General features: G+C 41.3%; 1 protein-coding gene across 1 annotated transcript in view; it reads right to left on the reverse strand.

Annotated features, from left to right (window-relative positions):
• Nucleotides 1–216: 216 nt before the first annotated feature.
• The window catches only part of znf574 (zinc finger protein 574), a 30,315-nt gene continuing 17,899 nt past the window's right edge, over nt 217–12,632 (reverse strand). The window contains exons 5-6 of the mRNA XM_062991613.1: nt 7,687–8,117; nt 217–3,998 (exon numbers count right to left, since the gene is read on the reverse strand). Of these exons, the coding sequence (XP_062847683.1) occupies nt 3,483–3,998; nt 7,687–8,117 (947 nt within the window). The 3' untranslated portion in view covers nt 217–3,482. The remainder of the gene's footprint in view (nt 3,999–7,686; nt 8,118–12,632) is intronic.

The following is a 12,632-nucleotide window of genomic DNA, read 5'->3' on the forward strand; positions in this document are numbered from 1 at the left end:
CTCAAGCTGAAACCTGTGGGTTTGAGTCTGCCATACTTTTGAAGTCACTCCTGTTGTTAATTTTTATATAATTGAGTGGTGCTAAAACACAAACTCAGTCTTTAGAAGCAGTGTCCACATACTTTTGGCCATGTAGTGTATAACCACATGTAAATGTGTGTAATAAGAATTCAGAGAAGACAAGTAGAATGGTTAAGTATTTTATTAAAAACACATTATAAACATTTTGCCACTTAGTAAATAAAAACTTAAATGAAAACAGAAACATATAAGCATCCTTAAATGTTAGTCATTTTCTGGCTCGTAATTTCATCAGTCGATGCATTCTTAAGCTGTTTTAAAAAAGAACAAACTCTGCAAAGCTTTACAAATAGAATATCACAGGGCTGTCCACCATATCCAACACATCTGTAGCATATATGCAGTTACCACTTACATTTTCTTCTGATTTTTAGCACGTCCAATTTTTACTCATTATGCTTCCTCTCTACTGGTGCTGACCCCCGCCCCGATTGAGGAGAGCAAACTGACACGCCCCCAGTAGCCGACTGCATCTTTTCACCTGCACTAGGCTCTTCACCTTCCCTTGATAAACAAATAAATAAAGTCCCATTGTGGGACTAATAAAGGATTATCTTATCTCTTAAAAACAGCCAAACGTTGTTCATATAGCCGCCCAGTCCAGCCGGATGGCAGAGCTGAGATTCGATACGATGTATACGAAATCCCAGCTCTAGTGTGCTAGTGTATTTTACCGCTGTGCCACCTGAGTGGCTCTGATAATTTTGTTAAAAATCAAATTCAAGTCACTAACAACGATATTCAGAGAGCCAAACATAACAGGAGTTGTAAATTATATTGCTGTCTAAAAGGTGTATGGGGTCAAATTTAGACTCAGATGGTTACAAGGAAAACAGCAACCATACTACGATAAAATGCTAGTTATTAAGCAAGGATGAGGGCGGAAGCCAGCCTGTTTTCTTAATCTCACATTGTGTCACCAATTTAGTTTCATTGTTTGTTTGTTTTTTCCGATATTTCCATCTAATTTGTTTGCAGTAGTAAGAAATATTGAATATTGCACTTTTCTATTTATTTTCAAAACCATTCGAGAGAAAAGCTGTGGCTGTTATTAGTGCCAATACAGTACGAAAAATGTGTGATGAAATACATTTATATGTATACGTCCAAATCAAAACTATTATACAAAATCTTCAGGAATGACCAATAACTGTACATTTCTGGGGGTTTTTTATGCCTTTTCTCCCCCTTTTCTCCTGATTTCTATAGCATCCAATTTTTACCCAATTGCGTTATGCTTCCTCTCTACTGGTACTGGTCCCCCTCCGACACAGTAGCCAGCTGCATCTTTTGATTTGCACGAGGCGAGTTCATATGCAGATCAGCTTTGTGTACGGAGAGACACACCCTGATCACATTATCCCTCAACTCTGTGCAGACACCATCAATCAGCCAGCAGAGGTCGTAATTGCATCAGTTATGAGCTCCCTATCCGACTTTTCCCTCCCTGTACGTGCAACAAGCCAATCGTTGTTTATGTAGCCGCCCAGCCGGATGGCAGAGAGCTGAGTTTCGAATCGACGAGTTAGGAATGTCAGCTCTGGTGTGCCACCGTGTTTTACCTCCGGGCCACCTGAGCGGCGTATAAATAATTTTTTAACATTTGTTAGAGTGGTTGCACAGTTGATCAGAACAAAATTAAACCACACAACATTTTTCCATTTTATTTTCATCAACACTTTATCCTGGTCCAATTGTGGCGGGTCTATTTCCAATGGAAAACACAAGGTGAAAGGCAGAAGGAATACCCTGGACAGGGTGTAAATCCTGTGCAGATGCCCGTCTGGCCATCTGGGGTTTGAACCTTGGTCTAGCATAACAGAGTGCTGCAGCACCCGAGCACCTTCAATGTTATATTGATTTCTTAAAATGTATCTTAAGAGTTTTTGTGGAAAGGTAAGTAATAACTTTGTTACTCCGACAACTTGATGCAAATGAGCCAGCCAAGCGACTGGCAGGGAACCAATTAGAGTTTATTTCGGTGAAATGCAAGCCACAGACTTTTCTATCTACTGAGGAGAAAAGATCTACTACTGTTCGTCACTGTATTGATCAAATGTAAGTTTGATTAGTGCGTAAACAGCCAGTAAATCACCATGAGGTGTCTTAAAGTGCATAGTACCACACTGAGAAGTGTGTATAATCAGTACACCATTAATGTATCATGGCTTTACTATGCAGAATGTTAATGTGCTGCTTGAGAGGCAGCACGTAAAGGTTATCAGTTAACTTATCAGATATAATTTTAGTTCATTACAATGGATTTAACTGCAGCTCCCAACGTCCGTCCGTCTTTAACATTTTACATTACTGATCCTCAAAAGATTTAAGAGTTATCACACAGCAAGCACCACTATCACTGAGCAGTGGTAGCTCCACAATTATGGTATTGGACTAGAAATCAGGGCTGCTGGTTCAAGCCCCACCACTGCCAGGTTACCACTGTTGAGCCCTTGAGCAAGGTCCTTATCCTCCAACTGCTTGAATTGTCTTTGGTTGCAGTTGTAAGTTGCTTTGCATAAACGCATCTGATAAATGCTAAGAATTACCAAGTACAGCATAAACAAATAGGTTTAATAGATTATCAACACAAAGAGAATCTGGGAAATGTAAGTAATTTATCTTAATAACAATGTGATTTTATTATTTTTTTATTCGTTTAGTGGGGTGGAGAATTGATCCTTAGATGATTTGTTAAGTTTTTTGTAAAAAAAAAAAACTGTAACAACCCTCCTGCGCACTTAGACAACGGCACTTGGACTTCAGTAACTGACTTTCTAGTGAGTGTTTTTCATCTTTTCATCACCTCTACACTACAGATGTGGTAGATAGAGATTGACTGGTCTGGAATATTCCTTTAATTTTTGCATTTTGCATCACATTTTCACTTTTTCCAGTTACACATACACTATAGGGTCAAAAGTACACCTGACCTTGTTGGACATCCCATTTCAAAAATAAATTGTATTAAAATAAACTGACCTCTATGTGATCTTTTCAGCTATAACAGCCACCACTCTGTTGACATGGCTGTTTACAGGAATTTGAAATATGGCTGTTGGAATTTGTGTCCATTCAGTCAAAGGAGCATTTGTATGGTTGGGCACTGATGTTCATTTGATGGTTCAGTTCATTCCAAAGCTGTTCAGTGGGGCTGAAGACAGGGGTCTGTTCAAACCAAGCTTTTCTTCATGTTATAGCTTGGAGGCAAGTACTTTTCTTTATATAATTGATTTATTACACCGGTTATCAATTTTTTTGACTGAAACATTTGAGAGGTGTCCCAATACTTTTGTCCACATAGTGTATCTGTAAGGCATTAACTCACACTTGTCTTTCTTTTCTTAGCCTGATAAACCTAAGTGCCCATTCCCAAATTACTGCAATCCCTCTTTGTCTCACTACACTGTCTCCTCAATTATAAATTCAATAGTATGAGGCACCTCCTGGCCAGCCACCACTGATATAGCGGGCATGCCAACAGTAGGCATGGCCATATTGGGGTGCAAAAACACAACAGAGCCACCGTGCTGGTCAGCCACCAGCGTCCCCTCCTGGATGATGGGTACAGCGGTACCGGAGGACTGTGAAGGTGAGCCAGCCTCCTGCACTAGCAAGATGGTCTGCACGGCCGAGTCCTGGTCCACAGCAAAGATCTCAGGAGCAGGGTTGTTGGTGTCACCAGAGTGGAAACGCAGGTGTTTCTGGAGGTTTGGGCGCGAGCGGAAGGCGGTGGGGCAGTGCGGGCACGCAAACGGGCGCTCGCCACTGTGTACCCGGGCGTGCTCCGCGAGTCGAGCGGCCACACTGAAGCTCTTGCCACACACCCAGCACACGAAGGGACGCTCGCCGCTGTGGATCCGCTCGTGATCCTGAAGGTGGGGTAGTTGCCGAAAACGCTTTCCACAAACCGTACACTGACAGAAAGACAAACACAATTAAAAATATTGATCATTAACCAAACAATGCTTTAGACAGACTAAAGGCATATAATTTCTACATCCATTAGACTTTTATCTTACCCAAGTACCTTACTTAATAAAGCGAATTTAGCAATTTTGCAGGTGCAGTAAGGGTATTAAATTTACATTTACAGTTTACATTTTCAGCATTTAGCAGACGCCTTTATCCAAAGCGACTTACAGTACAGTTACAGTATACAGTCTGAGCAATTGAGGGTTAAGGGCCTTGCTCAAGGGCCCAACAGCAGCAACCTGGCAGTGGTGGGGCTTGAACCAGCGGCCTTCTGGTTAATAGTCCAGTACCTGTATCTTGCGTTTTCATTGGCTGTAGTTCTACATAGCACTCGCTGCCACTCGCAACCTGCTCGCGACACCTTTCACACTACACGATTTTGAGTCAGCGACTGGTCCAGATATTTAACATGCTAGATATTTCTCTTAAGCCACTTGGACCGAGTCATTGAACAGTTAACACATAGCCGAGTTTCAAGCCCTGAGCAAACGCCGAGTTGCTTCCGAGCTGCCACATCTAGCGGCGACCAGTCGGCGAGCTAAAATCAGGGCAAATATCATGTAGTGTGAACTAGGCATAAGCAAAGTTTAACTTTATTTAAATTTGTAGCAAATCGATGCAACGAGTACAAGTGGGAATTGAGCACTGAGCAGAGCAGTACGTGCTTTATCTCCACCACCATGAATTAAATTGTTCCTACTAGAGATGGAAGAGAAACACACTGTCACGGTGTCTGGTATAAGGTGTTCTGCAAATAGACGACAGCGATCGAACAAAACAAACACAGTTTTCAAGTCATGTTGACTGTACAGACAGTGATGCAGTACGCAGGGATAAAAATTATTGAAAGTGATTACCCTCCAGGATTTTTACTGTTAGTGGAATCTGATTTATGGTCAAAACTGGGTGGGAAGGTTTTTTTCTACACGGTCTGTAGATTCTAACCAGTGGAGTACGCTGTACTACCATGTCATTTGTTTTTTTCTTTTGCTTGGCATTAGTAAAACCATGGCAACCATAGGTCAGCTCAAGTTTAGAAACGCTCACAGGCGCTAATGACGCTGCCGCTGTGAACGCAGGGCGATGATCAATCGGCGATTTGGGCGACGGGGTGAAAAGTCGCCGCTGGTTGAACACAAGGTTAGGAACATAAATGGGCATTTCAGATTTCAGTCATTCATTCAGCTGCAATTTTTCATTCAGTTTTTCTTATGGAACACATTTTGAGGTAATTTAAAGTGTTCTGTAAATCTGCTGAATGAAAATATTCATGCAGTGACTAAGATTATTAATTAAGGGTAGAGCACGGGACTATAAAAAGGTCACAGTGCTTACTATATACAACGATCAGCCATAACATTAAAACCACCTCCTTGTTTCTACACACACTGTCCATATTATCAGCTCCACTTACCATATAGAAGCACTTTGTAGTTCTACAATTACTGACAGTAGTCCATCTGTTTCTCTGCATGCTTTGTTAGCCCACTTTCATGCTGATCTTCAATGGTCAGGACTCCCACAGGACCACCACAGAGTAGGTATTATTTGGGTGGTGGATCCTTCTCAGCACTGCAGTGACACTGACATGGTGGTGGTGTGTTAGTGTGTGTTGTGCTGGTATGAGTGGATCAGACACAGTAATGCTGATGGAGTTTTTAAACACCTCACTGTCACTGCTGGACTGAGAATAGTCCACCAACCAAAAATATATCGGCCAACAGCGCCCCGTGGACAGCGTTCTGTGACCACTGATGAAGATCTCAAAGATGACCAACTCAAACAGCAGCAATAGATGAGCGATCGTCTCTGACTTTACATCTACAAGGTAGACCAACTAGGTAGGAGTGTTTAATAAAGTGGACAGTGAGTGGACACGGTATTTAAAAACTCCAGCAGTGCTGCTGTGTCTGATCCACTCATACCAGCACAACACACACTAACACACCACCACCATGTCAGTGTCACTGCAGTTCTGAGAATGATCCACCACCTAAATAATACCTGCTCTGTGGTGGTCCTGGGGAGGTCCTGACCATTGAAGAACAGGGTGAAAGCAGAGTAAAAAGTATGTAGAGAAACAGATGGACGACAGTCAGTAATTGTAGAACTACAAGTGCTTCTATATGGTAAGTGGAGCTGATAAAATGGACAGTGAGTGTAGAAACAAGGAGGTGGTTTTAATATTATGGCTTATCAGTGTATATAAACGCCATGAAATGACCTTGTGTCGTGCTAGAAAAAAAGCCTGTCCTCCTGCTTTCTCTTTGACCATGTGATTAGTGAACTTAAGTAAAGCTTAAGGCTGCTGATTTTGAAGCAATGGACAGTGGACAGTGACAACTGTGTTCCAGCAGATTTTTAAAAACCTGTATAAACCCAGGTTAATGTGGTGGGTGGCTTGCAAGAAGGGATCAGCAGAACTACAGCTAATTAGGAAGTCGAATTTTAGCATCCACTTGATGTTGGTATTAATGACTTATTTTTTCTATTTATTCATGCATTTTCTCCCATTTCTTCTCCTGATTTTAGCGTAGTCAATTTGTCTTCCGCTGCTGCATTAGAGGAGGGTATATTTCCTGCTCACGCCTCCCCCGACCCGTGCGCAGTCCTTAACAGACCCTTTCTTTTTCACCCATGCTTCTGCACAGGTGCCTCTATCTGCTAATCAGGGTCCTTGCACAACGTTAGAAGACCCCACCCACATAGTTCGGTCATCCCGCCCTAGCAGACATGGTAGCCAATTAGAGTCTGCTGCAAGCACTGCCAATTATGCCCGCTAGATGGCGCCCAGCCGACCGGTGGCAACGTCGAGTTCAGAATCTCGGCACTGGTGTGCTAGCGGAATATTCCGCTGCGCCACCTGGGTGTTTATGACTTATTTTTTATTTATTGCTAGGAAAATAATATACAGTGGAACCTTGATGTAACGAACCTCTATTTAACAGATTTTGGCTTAAACGGACAAAATCTGGCAAACCAAATGTCCGGTCTGATTGTTCAAAATTCCTGTGAGAAGCGTACCAAGACCAGTAATTCAGTAATTGTCCACTAGCCAGCGCACATCTTTCTGTTTACATCTGTGATAGGCTTTATTTTGCCTCTTTCCTCTGTGTTTTATGCTTAATTCATGCAAGTTCTAGTGCTTAGTTATGCAGCAGTACTGTTTCAGTGGCCACCAGCAGTGTTTCAGACTCAGAATAATAGATACTCTTGAGTTCCCACTATACGATCATGGCACCACACAAGGTAAATGAAATTTCTCCCCAGTACTACAGTACACCAATTTTAATATTTATTTACAGGTTTTACATGACATATTTATGTATCTATTTCAGGTGTTCGTTTTACTGTTTATCATATGTGCATGTTTAGCACTTTTGTGGAGCTTAGTGCTGTGTTTTCTTATATTTTCGCACCCCCTGGGAAAAACACATAGCTGTTTTAGACCAGTGCACCCCCCTTTTAGTCTGTTAAATCGAGGTTTCAACTTATTTAAATTCTTTAACAATCTAAATGATAAAAATATGATTATCAGAAAAGTAAACACTTGAAAATTACATAGAAATTGGAATTATCTGAACACATTGTAGACAAAGCCGATCTATGGTTGATGTAACCTGTGCTCACCTCAAACGGTCTCTCGTCAGTGTGTGTGCGCATGTGCACAGCGAAGGTAGAGGCGTAGGAGAACTCTTTGGCGCAGTACTCGCAGGTGAACCGGCGTGGGGCGTTCCTCTTGGACAGCGGCGCACGGCAGTGCACCACCACGTGCTGCGCCAGGGCCGAACTGGAGGCGAAGCGTTTTCTGCAGGGCGTGAGGGGGCAGCGCAGAGGCGTCTGGCCCGTGTGCGAGAGCCGGTGCAGGTCCAGCCCGTCCTGAGTCACGCAGCGGTGGCCGCACATGTCGCACTCGAGCTGCCCGCCGACTCGGCCACGTCCGTGTCCTTTATAACGGCGGCGCTGAGGAGGTTCCCCTGTGCAGCGCTGCATGTGCACGTCTAACACACTCTGGTTCAGGAACTGAGAACCGCACTGCTCACATGTTACTGGCTCCTTATCTATAGAACAAGACAGGGAACAAAAACGGGTTACATACATACATCTCATATTTTTTAAGGGGGTTCTTACATTGGCAAAATTAACTTCGTTCTAGTATTAGAAATGGGTTTTTTATCCATAAATGAATGGTCTAAAGAATAAAAAAATCACTGGCAATTTTGCATGGGGCAAGGTGGTGGCTCAGTGGGTAGCACTGTTGCCTCACAGCAAGAAGGTTCTGGGTTCGATTCCCAGGTGGAGTGGTGCAGGTCCTTTCTGTGTGAAGTTCTATGGTTCCCCCCCACAGTCAAAAGACATGCAGTCAGGCCAATTGGAGATACTACAATTGCCATCCATGTGGACGTGTGTGTAAGTGTGTGTGTTTGCTCTGTGATGGACTGCTGACCTGTCCAGGGTCTTTCCGACCTTTGACCCGGTGAATTGTACCCACTGTGACCCTGAATCAGATAAAACGATGGTAAACAGACCATGAATGAATAAATGAATGTTATTTACAATGATAAATAAAACCTCCTAAGGGCTAGAAGTGCTGTGCACATTCTCATGCTGCATTTGCACAAAAAAAAAAACTTTGCCTGTTGTGGATTGAACTGATGTATGAGCCTCAGTGCCTTTAAAATGTATGCGACGTGTCCATGGCAGGATGCATACTGAGCATCTCTTGCTCATAAATATGCAAATCAGAAAGGATTATGCACAAAAAAGCCAAGCGTAAAAAAAGGAGATATTAAAAATGCACCTCATTAAACACTGTTCTATTTACTAAGGTTCAGGCAATTAATAATGGCCGGTTTCGTGCGTAACCCTGATCATATTGGCACTCGATGGTTTAGAAGATGAACGAAAAGGAAATACATTTTGACAGGGCAATTTTTTTTCTTAAAGCAAAAACATCCCAACCACAAAAAGATTTTATAAAGCGTTTATTTTGTATGCAGTAGTGTTTTCATCTGGATGAATCCATTTACCTGCACTGCATTTCCGGCCCTGCGTTTGTCCTTTTTTTTTTAATTTTTTTTTTTTATCATCTACACAGTTAGTAGGCTGTACCAGGCAAAAACTGCATAATAAGCTACAGCTTTAGTACATTTAACACCATGTCAAATTGTAATTGCATAAAGGTGAACTTGTCAACTTAGCACCTTCAGCTCTGTGAATAAAGTAATAAAAACTATCAGTCTGATGCTGTTAATAGGCGGGAATTAATTAGCTTTTGGATGCTTGGGAAGTTGTAAAACCCTTCATTATTTCACACATTGTACTATAAACCCTCACATCTGACTGTGTAAGAACGCGTCTCTCAAACCGATGGAAACAAGAGCCAGTTTGTAAAAAGGGTCATTGGTTCCCTGAAGCAGCGATGGCACCATGTCAATAGAAACGATGTAAAAGAGAAGAACAGATGGACAGAACAGAGAGAAAGAAACTGAGAAAAACAAAACATTTAAAGAATATTAAATCATAAAACATTTGGGATTCATTCTTTAATGTTTGATCCATACAGAAATTGTTTTGAAAACTGCTTTTAATTTATATTGATCGACGTGCTCAGAAAGAGACGTGTTTGCCTAGATTTACTCAACAAGAAAACATGTATACAGTATATCAGTCCTAAAGACAGAGACTAAAGTAGAATGTTTCATTCAAACCCTAAAAATCACTCCGGCCATGAGTATATGGCCATATGCGTGTGGATTCCTGACCAGCTTGTTGGACATCCCTTCCAAAACAATTAGCATTAATATGAAGTTGCCCCATCCCCCTTTATGAATACAATACCCTTCACTCTTTTAAGGAGGCTTTCATTTTGGTTTTAGTTTTCGATTTGTGCCTATTTAGTCGAAAGAGCTTTTATTTGAGGTAAGGCAGAAATGTCGGATGAGAAGTCGACATTCCAATTCATCCTAAAGTTCTTTAATCTGCCGAATCTGTGCCATTTTCGTCCCCAGGACATTATATGTATAAATATATATGAAAATTTACTGCACATTGATCTATTTGCAAATTTAGGATATATAATTTAGGATATAAAACTCCCTACAACACTGAAGAAATTTTATTTCTATTACTAGTTCTAATAGTAAGTTCCCCCTTTTCCCCCCCTGTATGTTTGATTATATTGTAACTTTGAGAAGATTAATATCAACTAGGGCTGCGTAAAAATGCGTAGAAATCATCACTAGACAAAGTTACTAATTGATGAGCTAAATGAGCTCAGACAACTTTATTTCAGATGAATTTGGATGGAAAGCGCATGGACTGTACACGTCGTGGGAATATTACAAACACTGGTGTTAAATGGATCGCAATGGACTGTAGATGCTTTAACGTAGTTAACGATGTGGGTCTACATGACGTTATATGTGTTGTATCTAGAAATGGTTCACTGTAGTACCCTGAGCGCCTGTTTTCAGTGGCAGGGTTACGAACAGATTCTCACTTTTGCCAGATAATGTGAAAAGCCTTTTATTTTAAATAACTGGCTGAAAGATGGGTAGCTGTTAACAACCCTATATAGGCATTGGCTGGCTTTCTAAAGATAATTTAGATTTAATAATTGTACCATAATTTTATTTAAAAAAATTTATTGGTAAACATTTCCATGCAATAGAAATGTGCATAACTATTCAAGTTTTGCTCATTTATTTTTGCAGTTGATTAATCGCAATTAATTTTGTTCTCAATTCAATTCAATTCTCAATTAAAAATTTTAATCGTGTGACAGCCCTAATCTCAACATACATTCCTGTTACCTACAGTTTTCTTAGTTAATTGTTTATTTTAAAAATATGTTTTGATAAAAACATTAGACTGTGCCCAGTGTTCTCATGCTTTAAGCATGAACTCTATGCTGCTATATGTTAAAAACTCAGTCCTGTTACTTTCATTCCTGTTACTCTTATACAACCATCTTCCACCTAGAAACCTTGTAAAAATTTAAAAAAGTTGCCTTAGATTGACCAATACACACTCTAAATGGTTAAGTGTGTGTGTTACTAGATTCAGTGTTAAACAAAGATTAAAAAAAAAAGAAGTTTAATTTCAGAGTTACTACACGCAAATGGCCCCCATTCGGTGGAATGGTCCTTTTCTACACTAGTTGGCAATAGGTGAGAAACACCGGAACAGCTGAATTAGAAGGATTGTCCACATACTTTTGACTAGAAGAGTGAAGGTAGTGTAAGTAGACCAGAAGAGAAACAACATTGATTAGGTTGCTAATCTTAACAGATTAACAGAGAAAGGAATGGTAAGAAGAAGCAAAATCTGAACCCAAATCCAAACCTGAGAAAAGCTCACTCACGGGGGGTGCTGGAGCCTATCCCAGCTTTTCAATGGGTGCAAGGCACACAGTAACACCCTGGACGGGGCGCAAGACCATCGCAGGGCAGACACACACACACATATACACTCACCCATTCACCTATAGGGCAATTCAGTGTCTCCAATTAACCTGACTGCATGTTTTGGACTGTGGGAGGAAACCGGAGCTCCCGGAGGAAACCCACACAGACACGGGGACAACATGCAAATTCCGCACAGAAAGGACCCGGACCACCCCGTCTGGAATCGAACCCAGGACCTACTTGCTGTGAGGCGACAGTGCTACCCACCGAGCCACCGTGCTGCTCCTGAGAAAAGCTGAGACATTTAAATATAAAAATGAATGCACCATTGGTTCAGCCCTATACTCAGATACGTGAAATACAAGTTTATACAGTGGAGGGCTCGGCTGCACCATCAGACTGCGACCGTTCCAGTCTGTAGTCTCACTTAACCACGGTACCTTGCACCAATTAAGTCCAGTCCTTGGACTTTATTTCAAAGCCACACCTGCATACGCTCTCCCGGCAGAGGTACTGGTATTAGGCTGATGAGAAAGTGACTGATCAGCAGCTGATCCTATCAATACACACAGCTAATCAATGTGACCTCCGACCCCTACTTATTTATTCCCGGCCCAGTCCCAATCAATACCGGCACATTCATCTAATCCCATGGAGGATATGTGGGAGAATAAGAGAAGATTTAGACATCTCAAGCTTCAGGTGTGAATGAAGAAATTAGACTGGACTGTGTGTGTATTAACAGTCATCTGGACTTTAATCATGTCATTTGGCACAGTAATCAAACTATTCCGTCGTTATAAACTACACAACTAACAAATGTATAAAAGCGATTATATGCTTCCAATTTTCTGGCAGCAGTTTAGGAAAGGTTATTTCTTCTTCCAGAATTTACCAATATTTAAACCAAAACATGTTAATATTTAAACAGTAATAGGACAGTGAAATATGTAGATGTTTTTTTTTTTACTTGGACAAATAAGAAAGATTTCCATTTAGGGCACTTGGGTAACATAGTGATAAAGTACTGTACAATAGCCCACAACCGCTGAGATCTGAAAATGTGAGGATCCAGGGTTTAAATCCCAGTCAGGCGTCTGCACGAATATGATTGTCTAATGTCCTGGGGGATTTAGCTAGAACAGCCTTTTCATTTGGGCAGTGCAC

Source organism: Trichomycterus rosablanca, chromosome 3 (assembly GCF_030014385.1).
Source record: "Trichomycterus rosablanca isolate fTriRos1 chromosome 3, fTriRos1.hap1, whole genome shotgun sequence".
NCBI lineage: Eukaryota > Metazoa > Chordata > Actinopteri > Siluriformes > Trichomycteridae > Trichomycterus > Trichomycterus rosablanca.